At 42.7% G+C, this 20,800-nt stretch overlaps 1 protein-coding gene across 1 annotated transcript in view; it reads right to left on the bottom strand.

Annotated features, from left to right (window-relative positions):
* Positions 1–934: 934 nt before the first annotated feature.
* LOC109919089 (microtubule-associated serine/threonine-protein kinase 3-like) overlaps positions 935–20,800 on the bottom strand; it is a 74,878-nt gene continuing 55,012 nt past the window's right edge. Inside the window, exons 12-14 of the mRNA XM_048613956.1 lie at positions 11,822–11,958; positions 4,399–4,580; positions 935–4,139 (exon numbers count right to left, since the gene is read on the bottom strand). Of these exons, the coding sequence (XP_048469913.1) occupies positions 2,734–4,139; positions 4,399–4,580; positions 11,822–11,958 (1,725 nt within the window). The 3' untranslated portion in view covers positions 935–2,733. The remainder of the gene's footprint in view (positions 4,140–4,398; positions 4,581–11,821; positions 11,959–20,800) is intronic.

Genomic DNA, 20,800 nt, shown 5'->3' with positions numbered 1-20,800 from the left:
CTGGCATTTACCCAACAATGTGGAAAATTGCCCCAGAATGTCCTGTACACAAAAATCAGGAAATGTCCAACCTGGCCAATTACTGCCCTATCAGCCTACTCTCTAGCTAAGTTATCTCTTTACAAGATTGATCCAAATATGGACAAAAGAGCTGAACTCCAGAGATGAGGTGAGTGACAGCCCCTTGACATTAAGGCAGCATTCCGCCAAGAGTGGCATCAAGGAGGCCTTGCAAAACTGGATTCAAGGGAGTGAGGGAGAAACTATCTGCTGGCTGATATCATACATATTGCAACTTTCCATCTAGCTCATTAATGTCCTTCAAGGAATCTTCCATCCTTCCCCCATCTAGTCTACATTCAACTCCAGGTCCACATAATGTGGTTGAATTTAATTGCCCTCCAAAATAGTATGGCAAGTCAATTAGGGATGACAACAAATATTGGCCTTGCCAGTGACACCCACATCCTATGAAAGAATAAAGAAAAAAAATCCTCGATCCTTTTCTCAACCCAAATGGAAACAGAAAATGCTGGAAATATTAGGTCAGGCAGCAACAGAGAGAAATGTTTTAGATTGTCTTTTTCAAAACTGTTAGAAGGTAAAAGGGACAAGCTCAAAGCAAGTGGAACAGGGAGATTGGGGGAAAAGTAGCACAAAGGAGAATCCATGGAAGAGATTAAATGAGTAAAAGAGATGACAGCGAAAAGCATCCATACTCAAGTTCTAACCTCAATGCTTCCACCATGGTTTGTTGTATTTGTCTCTCAATTTAAGAAGCTGCTTTGCACAGACTAAACCTAGCAAGATATCGATGAAGAGCCTGCACTCGAGGAAATGAATGAGGCTTGAAACTGAGTCAAAGCAGTAGCTGACTTACCTTCCAGTCACATGACATCTCCACATACTGCACTTTAGAAAAAGAGGCAGGAGATGTTAAGAAGACAAAATCCTTTATTAAAATCTGTTACAGAGAGACAATTAAACAAAATCCAGCATGTTGAAAGTAAAAAAAAGTTAGATATTAAGCCAATAAGAAAATGCACAACCCAGAGTGCGACTTTAGTTAAAATTGTATTTCATTCCTCACCGAATCAATCAGAGTCATGGTGCATCTTGTCAAACGTGAGGAACAGTTTAAATTGCAGGATGAGAATTGGAAGAGAACTTTTCCCTTCCTGACAGACATCTCCAGATTCAGCATATTGGATTTGACCACTCACAAGAAAGGAACTTTCAATAATCTTTGTTTACTTCAGTATTTCATTTCAGTTTCAAGAATAGTTTGCAGTATAAGCCTAGAAATTACTTTCTCTGTCAAATTCAGTGACTAATGATGTTGTAACAGGAATCTTTTTGGGGAAACTTGCAGCCTGTCAACTCAGACATTATGAGGTTTCCAACTGATCATGAATCTCAGCTAGCATGCTGGGATATCTAACTCTTCACATTAGCCGCAAGATACATAACATCTGAATCACCACAGGGACAAGAGCAACAATAGGCTGTCAATGATACAGGTCTTTCTGTAACAATTAAGAGAAGATTAAAATTGACAATAATTAGCCTAGACGTGTAATCTGGAACCCCAGCAGCTCATAACTAGCACACAACTAAGGTACTTACTCATTCCAGAAGGCAAAATGTTCAAGGACTGAGGTTCAGTGTCAGACTTTTAAAGTACATTGGTAAGCGACATCGTTGAACAACACAAACTGCAACAGTTACAGTCCACAAGGGATAGAATAAATTCCATGGAGTTCACTTATTGACATCCACTACGTCAAGGCCGCACAAGATGGTAACTGATTGATGTCAAAAATTGTGCATAAAGATGAATGACAAGCTCGGCAGATCCACTCACACCAAGAAATGCTGCATTCTGCAAAGGCATCTCTAATTAGTTTCATCAAGCATTCACATTCAGCACAGGGTTAGAGACAGAGTAAAGCTTCCTTTATATTGTCCCCATCAAACACTCCAGAGCAGGTACAGCACGGGGTTAGAGACAGAGTAAAGCTCCTAAATTACAATTGATGTCAACTATTAATGCAGTATTTCACTTCTCAACAAGCAACAAGGTCAGAACATAGGCGGACTTTTAACTAGAATTCGAAATAGTGAAAACTCTGCCATAAAATGTTCAGCACTGCCTGCTAACTTTTCTGATTATCAATGGGTTTTTACAGGAAACCCATTACAAAGGATTGACCTCAAACAGCTTCTCTGTCATTTTACCAACAAGTGAACATGGGGTTTAAGTGATCACATTATATAATAGAGGAAGTCTCCAAGCTGAATGAGCAAATTGCTTTATCAAGGTTTGAATGTTGAAAAATGTAGCACTCGTTTATGAGAATTAGGTTAAATTTTTTTTAGTTCTGAAAATGTTGCATTGTTGCTTGAAGATACATTCAATCATCCTGTTACTATATGTATCAAACACTGCTGTAAAACCTTAAAAAGTTTTGCTGTTAGAAATACATTGTTGCCTGTCCCTAGGTTTGTTCTAACATATCTTCTCCTGTGACCATGAGAGTAATTTTTGATGATTTCCCAAGTAAATGTGATTTTCTGTATAACTGAACTTGAGGATTTTAGTCTCATAAAAGGTGTTTTAAAAACATATTCCAGCAGCTCTGCCTCACTACCCTGACAACTCCTCAAATGATTCAATTTAGTCCAAATTCACTTTTATGATTTCTCGTTGTTCTGTTCTATTAACTATAGGGCTCAGTTTTTAACTTTTCCTTTCTTGCGATTTCTTGTTGATTTCCTGGTTGACGAGTTTGAAGAGATTGTGTTGTTATTGTCTACATTGAGTGCAATTTCCGTGTCTGTATATGCCAAATGCCCTCTGCTGCACGTTGCTGCTTTTTTGCTGTGATGCCCAGATTCACAGGCACCTAACATTAGCTCAGTTTGCGTTACACTTTCATCTGTTCTGAAGCAGCTTTGAGCTTTTTCTTGACTCTGCAGTAAATCTGATTGATGGGGGCAACGTACAAAACTGAGCAACATGCCTGTTGATCTGGCTATCGCTTCCATCTCGGACTGCAATTCCTCTCCCTTCGGCCTCTGAACTGGTGCCCACTGTTTTCTACAGCTGTCGATTTCTGTACTATCTGTTGACAAGTCTCCAAAAGGATCTTCACACAAACCCAGAATGGGATTGGTTGTCTGACGCTCCCATTCCATTACTCCCTTTGTAGGATTTTCCATCCTTGATTTATAGACATCAACGTCTGGCACTGATTTCCAGCTGTTGGGCTCTTTAAGTCTAGAATATTCTGCAGCTGCTTCAGGCATCGAGTCAGAAATGAACTCTTTCCTGAGCCATGCTGCTTTATGCTGAGAATAGTTTACATCTGCATTACCTCCTCCCTCTATCCTTCCACTGACTCTCTCCTTCCTCATTCTTTGCCGATCAGTAGCAGTTAATGTCACATCTGCTTCATCAAAACTCACTTCCTGAACTGCTTCTTGTTTCTTAAATGAATCACGACGTTCTGACCAATTTAGCTTTCTCAACATGACTATGTCTCGGTCCCTGTCACATTGCTCTGCTGTCTGCTGCCTTGGCCTCTGAGTTCCTGTGTGAACATGGTATATGTTCTCTCCTGAGTGCTGCCTGCCACCTAACCCTTGGTTCTTGTCCATCTCAGCTACACTTTGACATTCTTTCTGCAAAAATTCATGTCTTCCTTCACATGGAGATATTTCTGCTTGTTTTACTGAGCCACACTGTTTCTTATCTGTAACATGTGCAGCTGACAGTTTCTCTGCTGATTGCATACATTTCAGTAATGGTGACCGTGGGAAATCTCCAGTTCGAGCTCGAATTGAATTTCTAACAGTGGTTGGAGGTGACAGCATCTTGCAAGGATATGATTGGATATTTTTTGAATAGCATGATAAAGGTGAGGGAGAATGGTGCGGCATGGCCACTTGAGGTGTTGGTGATGGTGTGCATGCCAGAGGGGAAGGTGGAATGCTGTTGATAGATTTACGATGTCCAGCCTTGTAACGCTGGTTATTGGGTTTGACAGCCAGTCCGTGGAGGGTGCAAGGTCTGATATTCCCAGCTGGTGAGCTTGGAGCACTTGATCCAGGGGAGATGTTCTGAGGTGAATTAATCCCTAAAAGAAAGAGAGACAGATTTTCATTAAAGACCTTCTCAAAGCTATTTCTTTGTCTGCTTTTTAAAACTAAAATTGTAATAGCAACTCTATCTCAGTAGTTGTCAGACTGGCTAAGTAAGAACTTTTAGTTATTTACAACTCATGGATAGAAAATGAAAAAGGATCATGCATTTAATCATAAAAGAAATATAATCCTGTTTTCTCCACAATCCAACATGAAACAAGTACAGAAGCTTATGGAATGATTAGTTGTCACCTGAATTGAGCTCAGGAGCAGGACTTGGGCAGGGTGTTGCTGGTCCTGGAGACAGACTGTGCGTTGGTGACCCTGGAACACTTTCACTGGGTGAAAGAGACAGCTGCAAGGCAGATGAGAAGCTTTTGCTCGTGCGTATCGCTGGTGCCTGCTTGGAAATCTTCTTGAAGTGTGATCTCTTTCTGGTAACAGTAAAAGTAAAATTTGGCTAATTCACTTCCCTCAAGTGTAAAGAGAAAACTGGGATACCAGCTCCCTCCTGGACATTCACTACACAGTTGGTGATTTCAAGAATATTTCTAGCTGCTGAGTCAAGTTGTCTTTATTGTTTCTTGAAAGTGTTGTTAAAATATAACTTTATACTTTAGCGAAAGATCAGGTTTAAAACAGAGAAGTGTATAACATAAGAGTCATAGAGTCATACAGCATGGAAACACATCCTTTAGTCCAACCAGTCCATGCCGACCATGTTCCCAAACTAAACTAATCCCACCTACCTGCACTTGGCCCATATCCCTCCAAACATTTTTTATTCATGTACTAATCCAAATGTCTTTTAAATGTTGTAATTGTACCCACATCCGCCACTTCCTCAGGAAGCTCATTCTACATGTGAACTACCCTGTGTAAAAAATTGCCCCCATGTCTTTTTTAAATCTCTCTCCTCTCACCTTAAAATTGTGATGATTTCAATGCCTCTCTGTAAAACCTTTCAGCAATTTCATTCACGTTATCCATGGTTTATATTTGTTGGCTTTGAGTACACGTTATCATGAAGAAGTTAATCCACCATCAATGTTTTGAACAGATAGCAATGCTCCCGAAACATCACCATAAAAAGTTAGCAATAAACTTCTCACAACATGGTGAGTACTATTTAAAGAAAATTACCATTGTCCAAGAGCCTCAAGATCAGGGTAACAGCACCAACACTGGCCACAGAGATGGACAAGATTAGCAATGTCTTGAGAAGTTCTTTGACTGACACTGACTCTGAGGAACCTAACAGAAGCAGTTAAAGAGATGGTGAATGCTCTGATTGTAATTTTACAAAAATCCTTGAATTCAGCAGAAGTACCAGAGGATTGGAAACCTGCCAATGTCACCCCCTTATTCAAAAAGGGAGGGAGGGAGGCAGAAAGTATATAACTATAGGCTGATTAGCTTCACGTCTATTGTTGGAAAAAATGTTAGAATCAATTATGAAGGAAGTAGTAGCAGAACATTTAGGAAATCACAATCTAATCAAGCAGAGTTAGCATGGCTTCATGAATGGGAAATCATGTCTGTCGAAGTTACTAGAATTTTTTGAGGAAGTCCCAACCAGAGTGGATAGAGGGGAACAAAGTTAAGTCTAAGATAGGAGAACACTGTGTTGAAGGTAGGATATTGGCATGGATAGAGAATTGGCTAATGTGCAGGAAACAGGAATGTAAAGGGAATTTGTGCACGGAGCCAAAAGAGATAGGAGAGGTCCTTAATGAATACTTTTCTTCGGTATTCACAACTGAGAAGGACCTAGTTGTAGGGGACAGTGTGAAACAGGCTGGTAGGCTAGAGGAGGTGGATGTTAGTAAGGAAGATGCACTAGGAATTTTGAGGAACTTGAAGTTAGATAAGTCGTCCGGGCCTGATGGGATTTATCCTAGGATTCAATGGGAAGCGAGGGCCTTTGGCGATGATCTTTTTGTCCTCACTGTCCATGGGTATAGTGCCAAAGATTGGAGAGAGGCAAACATCATTCCTTTGTTCAAAAAAAGGGAATAGGGATAACCCCGGAAATTACAGGCCAGTTAGTTTTACTTCAGTGGTGGGCAAATTATTGGAAAGGGCTCTGAAAGATAGGATTTATGATCACTTGGATAGGCACAGTTTGATTTGTGATTGTCAGCATGGATTTGTGAGGGGTAGATCATGCCTCACAAACCTTATTGAATTCTTTGAAGAGGTGACCAAACACGTGGATGAAGGTAGAGCAGTGAATGTGGTATACATGGATTTAAGTAAGGCGTTTGATAAGGTTCCCCATGGTAGGCTCATGCAGAAAGTAAAGAGGCATGGGATAGTGGGAAATGTGGCAGATTAGATTCAGAATTGGCTGACCCTTAGAATACATCGGGTGGTAGAGGACGGAAAATATTCAACATGGTGCTCAGTTACGAGTGGTGTACCACAAGGATCTGTTCTGGGTCCTCTTCTATTTGTGATTTTTGTAAATGATTTAGATGAAGGAGTGGAAGGGTGGATTAGTAAGTTCGCGGATGATACGAAGGTGAGTCGAGTTGTGGATAGTGCGGAGGGCTGTTCTAGGTTACAAAGGGAAATTGATAGGATGCAGAGCTGGGCTAAGAAGTGGCAGATGGAGTTTAGCCCTGAAAAGTGTGAGGTGATTCATTTTGGAAGGAAAATCTTGAAAGCAGAATACAGGGTTAACGGAAAGATTCTTGGCAGTGTGGAGGAGCAGAGGGATCTTGGGGTTCATGTCCACAGTTCCCTGAAAGCTGCCACCCAGGTGGATAGAGTTGTTAAGAAGGCATATGGTGGGTTAGCTTTCATTAATAGAGGGATTGAGTTCAAGAGCTGTAAAGTTATGCTCCAGGTATACAAAACCCTGGTTTGGCCACATCTGGAGTATTGTGTCCAGTTCTGGTCACCTCATTACAAGAAAGATGTGGAAGCGTTGGAAAAGGTGCAGAGGAGATTTACCAGGATGTTGCCTGGAATGGAGGGAAGGTCTTATGAGGAAAGGTTGAGAGAGCTAAGGCTTTTCTCTTTAGAACTGCAAAGGATGAGAGGCAACTTGATAGAGGTGTTCAAAATGATCAGAAGTATAGATAGAGTGGACAGCCAGAGACTTTTTCCGAGGGTGGAGGTAGCTATTATGAGGGGGCATGGTTTTAAAGTGAGTGGAGGTAGATATAGGGGAGACGTCAGAGGTAGGTTCTTTAATCAGAGAGTGGTAGGGGCGTGAAATGCATTGCCGGAGAGGGTAGTGGAGTCGGCCTCATTAGGGGCATTTAAGTGGCTAATAGATAGGCATATGGATGATAGTATAACGTAAGGGAGGAGGTTAAATGACCTTAGGCTTAGGGTAAAATTTCGGCACAACATTGTGGGCTGAAGGGCCTGTATGGGGCTGTACTGTTCTATGTTCTATGTTGTAAACAGAAAGTGAGAATAAAGGAGATAACAAGGTGTAGAGATGGATGAACACAGCAGGCCAAGCAGCATCAGAGGAGCAGGAAAGCTGACATTTTGGCCTAGACCCTTCTTCAGAAATGGGGGAGGGGAAGTGGGTTCTGAAATAAATAGGGAGAGAGGGGGAGGCGGATAGAAGATGGATAGAGGAGAAGATAGGTGGACAGGAGGCAGACAGGTCAAAGAGGCGGGGATGGAGCCAGTAAAGGTGAGTGTAGGTGGGCAGGTAGGGAGGGGATAGGTCGGTCCAGGGAAGACGGACAGGTCAAGGGGGCGGGATGAGGTTAGTCGGTAGGAGATGGGGGTGGGGCTTGAGGTGGGAGGAGGGGATCGGTGGGAGGAAGGACAGGTTAGGGAGGCGGGGATGAGCTGGGCTGGTTTTGGGATGCGGTTGGGGGAGGGGAGATTTTGAAGCTTGTGAAGTCCACATTGATACCATTGCGCTGCAGGGTTCCCAAGCGAAATATGAGGTGCTGTTCCTGCAACCTTCGGGTGGCATCATTGTGGCACTGCAGGAGACCCAGGATGGACATGTCATCTGAGGAATGGGAGGGGGAGTTGAAATGGTCCACGACTGGGAGGTGCAGTTGTTTAGTGCGAACCAAATGTAGGTGTTCCGCAAAGCGGTCCCGAGGGTTCTTTTTCAGACTGGTGATCTGTGACCAGTGGGTTCCGGAGGGATCAGTGCTGGGATTGCAACTTTTATAATATATATTAATGATTTGGAGGAAAGGAGTGAATGTACTGTAGCCAAATTTGCAGACTACACATTGTTAGGTGGAAAGGCAGGTTGTGAAGAGGATACAAACAGTTTACAGAAAGGTATCGATAGGTTTAGTAAGTGACCAAAATGTTGGCAAATGGAGTATAATGGGAAAATGTGAAGTTGTTCATTTTGGAAGGAAGAATAAAAGAACAGATTACTTAAATGGAGGAAAACTGCAGAAAGCTGCAGCACAAAGGGACTTGGGGGAACTTGTGCACAAACACAGAAAGCTAGCACCCAGGTGCAGCAGGTAATCAGGAAGGCGAATGGAATGTTAGCCCTTATTTCATGTGGGTTGGAATATAAGAGTAGGGAAGTCTTAGTGCAGCTGTACAAGGTGTTTGTTAGATCATAAAAATAAGCATATTATCTAAGTGGTGAGAGATTGCAAAGCTCTAAGATGCAGTGGGGTCTGGATGTCTTAGTGGGGTTGAATACAAACATAGGGAGGCTATGCTTCACTTATTTGGAACACTGGTGAGATTACCTTTGGAATACTAATAAAATACAAGAGTATCTGGAGTATTACTCTCCATCATTTAAGGAAGGATGTAAATGCAATCGAAACAATTCAGAAAAGGTTTACTAAATTAGCTTTTCCAGCAATTTCTCTTTTTGTCTCTGACATCCGCAATTCTTTCAGTTTTTATTTTTACAAAATTAATATCTGGAATGGATGGGCTGTCTCATGAGGAAAGGTTGGACAGGCTAGGCCTGAATCCACCAACTTTAGGAGAGGACAGGGTGGATGTGAAAGGATGTTTCCTCTTGTGGGGCAATCTAGAACTCGAGGTCACTATTTAAAATTAGGGGGTCACCCATTTAAGACACAGATGAGGAGAAATGTTTTCTCATGGGGTCCTTGAGCCTTTGGAATTCTCTTCCTCAAAAGGCACCAGAAAACAAAGTGTTCAGATAATTCTAAGACAGAGGCGAATGGATTTTTGCTAAGTAAGGAGGTGAAAGGTTATGAGGGTAGGCAGGAATGTAGAGTTAAGGTTACAATTAGATCAACCATGACCTTATTAAATGGAGGAGTAGGCTTAAGTGGCCAAATGGCCTCCTCCTATTCCTAACTCATATATTCATATGTATCCACATTTCATCCTATCCACTTTTCTTTTTAAAGTTAGTTACAGCCCTCTCCAGTTAACTGATCAAATTTGCAAATTTCACAAAGTGACCCATACAAAAGTCCAAATTGTTGAGCAGACTAAATATCCACACAGTCCAGCAGACTTCCATCAACCACTGTCTTTGTTTTCTGTCCATTAAACAATGCCATACTAATGCCACCATGTCCCATTTCTTAGTGTGTGCCCACATTTTGGTACAAACCGCTGACATGGGAGTTTATCAAACATCTTTTATATACCTGCATTAAAAACATTCAGTATAATTTCTTTATTTCCTCAAATAACTCAGTTAAATTTATCGTAGAATCCGTACAGTGTGGAAACAGGCCATTCGGCCCAACAAGTCCATACCGCCCCTCCAAAGAGCATCCCACCCAGGCCCATTCCCCTTCCCCTGATTTCCCATGTCTAACCCACCTAACGTAAACATCCCTGGAAACTATGGGCAATCTACCTAGCCTGCACGTCTTTGGACTGTGGGAGGAAACCAGAGCACCCAGAGGAACCCCACGCAGACACGAGTTGAATGTGCAAACTCCACACAGACAGTCGCCTGTGAGTGGAATTGAACCTGGGTCCCTGGCGCTGAGAGGCAGCAGTGCTAACCACTGAGCCACCATTAGTCATTTCATAGTGCAGAATTTGAGTATTGTGCAAAGAGTCACATTTTATTGAAGATTTTCATCTTGCCCTCATCAGGGCATTTCACAAGAATTCCAATTCAAACTGATAAGTCAATCAAGAGAAAGCCAATGTTTATATTGCATGAGAGAAGAGTGCTAACTGGTTCGCAAGTGTACTCTGATTGGAAGAGATGTTGCCATGGAGAATGTACTGATTAATGATGACTGATAGTTAACTGTCAGACTTATTTAAATTTTAAACTCAGCATGTTGACCCTGATTTGTCAAACCATTGCTCTGAGAAATGAGCCAGAGAGTGGCTATCTCCTATTCTGCTGGAGTCGAAACAGTGCAGTTTGTATACAGATCCTTTCTGTCTACAAAATACAGTGCCTTATACACAAAAGAGCCTCACTGTGAACCTGACTGGCAATCCTAAATTAGCTGTCGCCAATTTTTCTACACACACTCCACATTATTTAGAAAATGCTGTCCAATCACAGAATCCTATCTAACATTGAAGCTTGCTTTGAGTTTTGCAAGCAAGGACTGGTTTCCTTTGCCTGTGCTCTACAGCCGGTGTGAGCACAGCTATGTTAGCCATACATCCCAAAAACTAGAGGACTGTAACAATCTAATTGTTGCATTAGTTACCGACTGTACCCAACCAGCACACGCTTCCAAAACTCAAAACATAGTGTCCAACATTAGATGCCATTCCGCAATTGGACATTTGCTGGATTACCCTGAGTCTGTGAAGAATTACAGTTTTGGATTGAAAGTCAGGCTCACAGTGTAGTGCAATTGTGCTAAATATAAGCAAGTTATATTAATATAATTTATATCAATACACAGGGCAAACAGAAAGAACACAAACACACACCTTGCCTGTTTCAACTCAGGTGACAGCCATTTTCTAGCCCATTTCTCAGAGAAATGCATTGACCAAACAGGCTCAACCTGCTTGGTTTAATAATTAAACAACGTTCAGCAGTTAACTATCAGTCATCGTCTAAATAGTGCATTCTCTGTGGCAATGCCATTACCAGAGTCCATTTGTCAACCAATCAGCACTTTCCTCTCATACAGCATAAACATTGTTTTCCTTTAACTTCGGCATTAGGGATGGCATGGCTCAATTCCACCCGTGGGTGACTGTCTGTGTGGAGTTTGCACGTTCTCCCCGTGTCTGCGTGGGTTTCCTCCAAGTGCTCCAGTTTCCTCCCACAATCCAAAGATGTGCAGGTTAGATGCATGGGTCGTGCTAAATTGTCCATAATGTCCAGGGATGTGCAGGCTAGGTGGATTAGCCTTGGGAAATGCAGGGTTACAGGGATAGGATGGGGGGGATCGTGGTGGCTCGGGGATGGGTGCTCATCGGAGGGTCGGTGTGGACTTGATGGACCGAATGGCCTGCTTCCACACTGTAGGGATTCTACAATGATGATTCTATGGTCCCGGTAGGACTACTGCGACTACACCTTTTGGAATTTCTGGTGAAATGTCCATTTGGTGAAATGAGTGCTGGAAATGCTTCACCAGATATTTTATTTCTCAGCAATATTCAACTAAATTTGTTAGGATGACATGCCTTTTGCAAATTCACTTTGACTGTTATTGGTCAATCCCTGCGCGTGTAGAGATGGAGGTAAGTTTTATGTCTTTCTGTACAGTTAGATTGCACATCAAGTGATCCTGACCTTTCCTGGCCATCCTTCCTTCGGTTCCTTTTGCTACATCGAGCCATCTTGCCTTTGAAGCTCATCTTCCTGGCAGGGCCAATCTTTATCGAAGAATTCTCCAGTGGCATGGAGCACAGCACTACCTTGTTTCCACTCTGCAAGAAGAGATGTCCATTCTCATTAATTGTTTGTAACAGAAGAAACATGGTCACTTTTAAAGTCAAGAAGTGCTGGAGAAACTCAGCAAGTCTGGCTGCATCTGTAAAGAGAAAGCTGAGTTAACGTTTCGGCTCCAATGGCCCTGATGCTTCCAGACCTGTTTGGTTTCTCTAGCAATTTCTATTTTTGTTTGTTTCAAATCTCCAGCATCCACAGTTCAATTACCTCATGAAACAAGAGGTAATAACACAATTGAACTTACAAGATGGAAAGCAAAAATATTCAGTTCAACAACAACTTTTTTTGAGCACTCCATCCATTAAACAAATAATAGGCTGGCATCAGCACTCCCTCTTTCTGTGTATTTTCAGGTTAAGATGGCTCAGCTAACTGAAGTTAAAGGCAGTTCACAACCTTGGAGTAAACAAGAGCTCACTGGCAGAACAGAGCATTGGACTGGACAGGAACAGTGAAGAACACAAAAAGAAATGGATATTCTGTGATTATAAATGTGGAAGTAGAACCCTATTACAGAGTCATAGGGAACAAGCCATTCGTTCTAACTCCTCCATGCCGACCAGATTTTGTAAATTAATCTAGTCCCATTTGCCTGCATTTGGCCCATATCCCTCTAAACCCTTCTGTTCATATACCCATCCAGATGATTTCTACAAGATGCACTGCAGAAATTCACCAAAGATTCTCAGACAGCACCTTCCAAACCTATGACCACTTCCATCTAGAAGGGCAAGGGCAGCAGACATATGGGAACACCACCACCTCCAAGTTCCCCTCCAAGTCACTCACCATCCTGACTTGGAAATATATTGCAATTCATTCACTGTTGCTGGGTCAAAATCCTGGAATTCCCTCTCTAATGGCATTGTGGATCAACTTACAGCAGGGGGACTGCAGCGGTTCAAGAAGGCAGCTCATCACCACCTTCTCAAGGGGCAACTAGGGATGGGCAAGAAATGCTGGCCAGCGAGCGACACCCACCTCCCACAAATGAATAGAAAAAATAGATGCCTTTTAAATGCTGTAATTGTACCAGCCCCCTCCACTTCCACCAGCAGCTCATTCCGTACACACCACCATCCTCTGCATGAAAAAGTTATCCCTTGGGTTCCTTTTAAATCTTTCCCCTCTCACCTTAAACCTATGCCCTCCAGTTTTGGACTCCCCTACCCTGAGGAAAAGACTTTGGCTAGTCATCCTATCCATGCCCCTCATGATTTTATAAACTTCTATAAGGTTACCGCTCGACCTCCAAAGCTCCAGGGAAAATAGATCCAGCCTATTTGGCAACATCCTTGCAAATATGTTCTGAACCCTTTCAAGTTTCACCACATCCTTCCTATAGCAGGGAGACCAGAATTGAACGCAGTATTCCAAAAGTAGTCTAACCAATGTCGTGCACAGTCCCAACATGACCTCCCAACACCTACATCCAATGCACCAAACAATAAAGGCAAGCATACCAAATGCCCTTGCAGTGATTGGAACCAGGTGGACCTCATTAACTATGAAGTTCTTGGTTGGGGTTGTTAACCTTTTTTTTAATTCATTCACAGGCTAAGGGCATGGCTAGCTAGGTGGCATTTATTCACACCCTTAGGGCAGTTGAGAGTCAACCACATTGCTATGTGTCTAGTGTCACATGTAGGCCAGACCAGGTGAGGGTGGTAGCTTCCTTCCCTAAAGGACATTAGTGAACCAGATGGGTTCCTCCAACAATCAGCAATGGATTCACGGTCATCAATAGATTCTTGATTCTAGATATTTATTGAATTCAAATTCACCATCTGCCATGGCAGGATTCAAACCCAGGTCCCCAGGATGTTATCTGGGTCTCTGGATTATCAATCCAGCAATAATACCACTATGCCATCACCGGGGCCAATCAGGAAAGCCTTGGCTGACTGACATAACCAGGAGATTTAGAATCTTCTCAATAGAGGACTAACTCCAAGCTAGCTGGCCACAGCCAGTGTACTGTGCACTAATAAATAAAGGGTGACTTGGTGATGGGACACTGGCCCCTACACAGTTATTTCACTATCCTGGCTACCTGTGACTCCACTTTCAAAGAACTATGAACCAGCGCTCCAAGGTCTGTTTGTTTAGCAACACTCCCCAGGACCTTACCATTAAGTGTATCAGTCCTGCCCTGATTTGACTTTCCTAAATGCAGCATCTCACATTTATCTAAATTAAACTCAATCTGCCACTTCTCAGCCCATTGGTCCATCTGATGAAGGTCCCATTGTGCTGTGAGGTCACCCTCTTCGCTGTCCACTACACCTCCAATTCTGGTGTCACCTGCAAACTTACTAACCATGCCTCTGATGTTCACATTGAAATCATTTATGTAAAAGACGAAAAGCAGTGGACCTTGCACCAATCCTTGTGATACACCTTTGGTCACAGGCCTCCAGTCTGAAAAGCAACCATTCACCACCACCCTCTATCTCCTAACTTCAAGCCAGTTCTTTATCTAGATGGTTAGTCCTCCCTGTATTCCATGAAATCCAACCTTGCTAACTAGTCTACCATGCCAAACCTTGTCAAACACCTTACTAAAGTCCATATAGATCCACCACTCTGCCCTCATCAATCCTCTTCATTACTTCTTCAAAAAACTCAATTAAGTCAGTGAGACTCAATTTTCCACACACAAAGCCACATTGACTATCCCTAATCATTCCTTGTCTTTCCAATTACATGTAAATCCTGTCCCTCAGGATTCCCTCCAACAACTTGCCCACCACCAATGTCAGGCTCACCGGTCTATAGTTCTCTGGTTTTTCCTTACCAACTTTCTTAAATAGTGGCATCACGTTTGCCAGCCTGCAGTCTTCCAGCACCTCACCTGTGGCTATTGATGATAGAAATATCTCAGCAAGGGGCACAGCAATCACTTCCCTAGCTTCCCACAGAGTTCTAGGGTACAACTGATCAGGTACCGGGGGATTTATCTACCTTCATGCGTTTTAAGATGTCCAGTACCACCACCTCTGTAATATGGACACTACTGATGAGCAACAGAGTGGTTATGGTACTGAGCTAGCGATTTAGAGGTTTAAAATGTATTTTTTATTCTTTCATGTGATGTGGGCATCACTGGCTAGGCCAGTATTTACTGCCCATTCCTAAATGTGCTGGAGAAGGTAGTGGTGAACTGTCTTAAACTACTGCAGTCACAGAATCATGGAATTATTTTGGTGCAGATGGAGGCCATTCACAATCTGCATCGCCTCGTTAAATAAATATCATTACCGATTGCCAATCTCCGCTTTTACCCCATACCTTTATATACTGTTGCTCTCCAATAATCATCCAACACCTTCTTGAATGCTTCAATCAAACCTACCTGCGTCAAATTTCAAAGCAGTGAATACCATACTCTAACTACTCGATGTATGAAAATGATTTTCTCACTTAACCCTTGCTTCTTATGAATATCACTTTAAATCTACGCCCTCTTGTTCTTGTTCCTTTCACAAGCAGGAATAGCTTCTCCCTATCTACTCTGTCTAGGGCACTCATGATGTGGGGGTGCTCCTGTTGGACGGGGGTGGGCAAAATCAGAAGTCATGTGACATCAGGTTATAGTTCAAAAGGTTTATTTAAAATCACAAGCTTTCGGAGCACTATTCCTTTGTCAAGTGAAGTAGAGAGGGGCACACAGGCACAGAATATATAGGCAGAGAGATAATATTAAGATAATTCTAGGTAATTAAGAGAATCGACACATAAGTACAAATAGTGTTAGCAGAGCGTTGACAGGCTGAATAACAAGTGAAGGGATGACCTATGAACTGATTAATTAAGGCAGAGAGATAATTACAAATAATGAAAGTAAGATGGTGTTAGAGACAAACCAACTGGCTGGAATAACATGAGTTGGTAGCAGAATCACATGACAAGAGTCTAACAATGGTAACAAGTAACGTATACACATGTGCAGAAGATTTTATGAGACTAATGGGGTGGTTAACCCTTTACTTCATACCTGCCCTGTAAAGTCCTCCTTACTAACATATGGAGACTTATGTCAAACTTGCAGAGCTGTTCCACAGACCAGTCAAGCAACAGCTTGACGTAGTCATACTCACTAAATTGCATGTTACAGCTACTGTCCAAAACAGCTGCATCACATGCAAAAACAAAAATTCCTGGAGAAACTCAGCAGGTCCGGGACCATCCGTGGAGAGAAAACAGAGTTACCATTTCGAGTTCAGTCCCCCTTTTCAGAACAGATCCTTCCTCAGAAGGGTTCTGAAAAATAGTCACTGGACTCAAACATTGGCTCTGCTTTCTCTTCACAAACGCAGCCAGTTTCTCCAGCAATTTGTTTTTGTTTCAGATTGCCAGAATCCACAGTTCTTTGTTTTTGTAGTTAGCTGCATCCTCATCCTTGGGTATGTCCCATCTCACCAACAGATCATACCTACCAGAACTGCAGGCATAGTACACAGTGACACTGAACATCATCAACATTGATTCTTGGGCCCATGAAGTGTCATGGCATGAGTTCAAACATGGGTAAGGCATGAGGGCATATGCCTGTGATGCCAATAGCTATAGTGTATTTTCAGTGATGACCTGTGGGAATAAAGTTCTAATGGAATCCTGCTGAATAATACTTGTAAACAGTGTAAATAGTTAGCAAATGTTCATGAGTTTGCACTAGCATGGATTCCAGCCCTCATCTGGCAAAATCACTCAAAGCCTAGTCATGGAGGCAGTGATCTGTGGTCCAATGCCGAGGACACCAGCCAATGCAGGAAAGTGGAAAGCCATTGGTCCGGCACATCACCCTTGAGAAACTACCCACTGCAGTAATCATCACCAGAGATCCACAATCGCCAACTACAAGTATGTAGAATGAAGGAGAAATCCTTATCCCTTCCTGAGCACCAGCCATCATGAAGGTCTCAACTAAGTCACACATTGGATCAATTGATATTGCTGCTTCAATCAATACTGGACCACTGCTGCACTCAGCGAGAACACAACGAGGATTGGGTTCATGGAACACCAAACGCAGAAGGCCACAGCACAAATGCCATTCTGACTAGGCAGGGGATGAAGAAGAAACCAGCAAATATGAAGAAGTCATGAAGGCCTTTGATTCTTATTTTCATTTACCTGAATCCTGTAATAGATCATTCAAAGTTCAATCATGCAACCAGGAGCCCAGGAGGAATATTAATTCTTTTATAAATAACTTGCATCTTTGCATTGATAATTATTAATATGAAACATTGAGAGGCCACATCATAGTGCTGGTACCTGATGAAGCTTTATCAGAATTTATGCTGCCCAAAGATGACCTTACATTTGCAAAATCAGTGCAGTTCACAGGACAGGCTGAAATTTACAAACAAATTGTTCATTCAACAGAACCTAGAGACTTCTTGAGGCCAGACCACTGAATCTGACTCAGTCTAGCTCATCAGAGGTTGAGTTTCAAATGTGAGAGTAAGAAAACAGACTCAATGGGAAAAAGGCACCATCATCACTGTTGCTTCATGTGTGCAGTCTGGTGGTAAAATACTTTGCTGCTGCCAAGCCTTTGAGGCTGAGTCTGAAGCATGCCACAAGAGAGGCTACTTCAGGATGATTTGCTACAGCTTCCATCTGCAGAACAAAAACATGAAGACCAGGCCACTCCAATCATTAACTGTCCAAGAGGTGGGTGACACTGAAGAACAAGTTTATCCTACTTAGGGAAAGTGATGGATCCACAACAGGATTTGATCTGGTATTCAGATAGGTTAATGGCAAGAATACAAATAATTAAATGAATGAAGGAACAGTAATGTCTATTCCTTCTGAGGCTCCATGGCTGAAGCCTGCAATTTTCAAGTAATTTTCTGTTCACCTTCATGGTGCAGGAGGTATTTCACTCTTTGAAGTTAAAAGGCAGATGCATGCCACATTTTGACATAATGGGAGAGAGATCACCTATTCTTTGTCTGTCAATTTAAATCAGCATTGTTCTTCTTTAAATTGAAAGGCTCTAAATCTTATTTATTCAAATTGATACAATGCACTGTGAATCAGTCTTCATTGAAGAAACTCCATATCTGGGACCACAAGAGGACATCATAAACTTTTCATTTCTCTTTAAGGAGAGACTAGAAGTGGAAAAGAGATGCAGCAAGGATGATTGTGACCAGCTGCAAACTTGCATTTCAGACTTCCATTTCAGTAAAGAGTGGGAAGAATGATAAACAAAACACGACTGATTTTGATTATTTATTGCTGGAAGAGATCCTGAACTTTGTTCTACTTTTTGAAGACAGCATTGAAAAGATCAGCCCTGGGACAGTTTGGAGGGAGCTTTACACTGCATCTAATCCTGTGATGTCCCTGTCTGTGCTGTCCCCGTCCTGGGAATGTTTGGTAGGGACAGTGTAGAGGGTTGATTTACTTTAAGCTTACTTTCAGTTTAAAAGAGCAAAGGGGTCTTTACACTGTGCCTTCCCCCGTGCTTTCCCTGTCGTGGGAGTATTTGAGGAGTTCTGCTTTCAGTTTAAAGAGTATGGGGAACTTTACTCTAATCCCAACCCCATGCTGACCTTTCCAGTTGTCTCAATCTGTGCTGTTCCTGTCTTGGACTTTTTGATGGGACAGTTTAAAAGGAGCTTTATTTTAAGTTTTAAAGCACAGAGGAAGCTTTATTTTCAGATTAAAAGAATGGAAGGAGCTTTACCATTAGTTTAAAATAATAGGGGAATCCTTACCTTTCTAAAAGAGTTGAGAAAGCTTTATTCTGTGGCACGGTGTTGGTGGGGGTGGGGAGTGGGGGAGGGGGTGGTGGAAGCTGGGAGCAGGGCATTCTCGGTGGCACGGTGTCAGGGGAGCCTGGAGCGGGGCATTCGCGGTGGCACGGTGTCGGGGGAAGTGGGGGGGAACCTAGAGCAGGGCATTCTCGGTGGCACGGTGTTGGGGGGGTGCAGTTGGGAGCAGGACTGACAGCGGCATGCTGTAGCAGTGGAGAAGGAAAGTTTGGACTCTGTTTAAGTTCTGTTTTACTATTTTATTCTTTATGCACAGGGATGGTACACACTTTTCATTGTATTTTATATTGACTACACGTGACAATAAAGGATGTTCAATTCATTTCTAACTTCTGACCATGCTGTCCGTGCCCTTGATTTGTTTGATGGGGGACAGTGTAAAGGAAGCTTCACTCTGTATTGAATCCCATCCTGTCCCTGTCCTGGGAGTAGTTGATGCGTCAATGTAGAGGTAGCTTTATTTTCGGTTTAAAAGAGCAGAAAGAGCCTTACCCTCAGTTTAAAAGAGTAGAGGGAGGTTTACTCATATCTAATCACATGCTGTCACTTTCCTGGGTGTGTAGAGGAAGCTTCACTTTAGTTTAAAAGAGTAGAAAGAGCTTTACTCGGCATCTAACTCAGTTCTGTTCCTGTCCTCGGCGTGTTTGATGCGGCTGTGTTGAGGGAGCTTTACTTTCAGTTTAAATGAGTCGAAGGAGTATATCTCTGTATCTAACCTCCAGCCCAGTCACTGGTGTTGGCAGTGGAGGGGCTGAGAGGGAGGGCACTCGTGCTCAGCCCCAGGGTGACCACAATGTTTGGCACACAGCCGAAGATGGCTGCAGCCAGAACCCTGCATGTATCACCAGCCAGAGCTGGCAGAGAGTCAGCTGGTGCTCACTACCAGGTGACTGTTGTCTGCATCCATTTCTGCCCACCCTGTCCTCTTACTCTGTAGCCTGCTACTGATGCTTCCCTCCAGTTAACCCTGGCCTCAGCTGACTCCCACTTTTAACAGCAGTAGGGACCCGGGTTTGATTCCATCCTTGGGTGACTGTCTGTGTGGAGTTTGCACATTCTCCCCATGTCTGTGTGGGTTTCTTCTGTTTACTCCAGTTTCCTCCCACAGTCCTATGATGTGCAGATTAAGTGGATTAGCTATGTTAAATCGCCCATAATGTCCAGAGATGTGCTGACTAGGTGATGGAAAATGCAGGATTGCAAGGATAGAGGAATAGGCCTGGATGGACTGTTCTTTGGACGGTTGGTGTGGACTCGATGGGCTGAATGGCCTGCTTCCACACTGTGGTAGCATTCTATGATTAACCCCGTTCTATGATGTTTTGTTGAATTGGATCAGCATTCACAAAAATGAAAGAGATGCAAACCAGTAAGTTCATTTTGCTGAAGACACCACTGACACACAACAATAACTTGATACAATGACTCCTCTATGTTGTTACTGTATGATTATACCATTGTATATTTTCTAAATTAGACTAAATTGTTTCTTTTTAAGTAGTAGATGTAAGAAAATAAGAAATAGGAGCAGGAGTGGGCTATCTGGCCCCTCAAGTCTGCTCCACCATTCAATAAGATCATGGCTGATCTTTTTGTGCACTCAGCTCCATTTACCTGTCCGGTCACCATAACCTTTAATTCCTTCACTAGTCAAAAATCTATCTCACCTTAAAAACATTGAACAAGGTAACCTTAACCGCTTCACTGGACAGGGAATTCCACAAATTCACAACCCTTTGGGTGAATAAGTTCCTCAACTCAGTCCTAAATCTGCTCCCCTTATTTTGAGGCTATGCCCCTAGTTCCGGTTTCACCCACCAAAGGAAACAACCACCCTGCTTCTTTCTTATCTGTTCCCTTCATTATTTTATGAGTTGCTGTAAGATCCCGCCTCATTCTTCTTAATTCCAAAAAGTATAATCCCAATCTAGAACATAGAACATTACAACGCAGTACAGGCCCTTTGGCCCTCGATGTTACGCCGACCTGTGAAACCAATCTGAAGCCCATCTAACCTAAACTATTC

This window comes from Rhincodon typus, chromosome 29 (genome assembly GCF_021869965.1).
Source record: "Rhincodon typus isolate 14 chromosome 29, sRhiTyp1.1, whole genome shotgun sequence".
Classification (NCBI taxonomy): Eukaryota; Metazoa; Chordata; class Chondrichthyes; order Orectolobiformes; family Rhincodontidae; genus Rhincodon; species Rhincodon typus.
The sequence above is the reverse complement of the archived record's forward strand: the minus strand, read 5'-3'. Positions and strand labels throughout refer to the sequence as shown.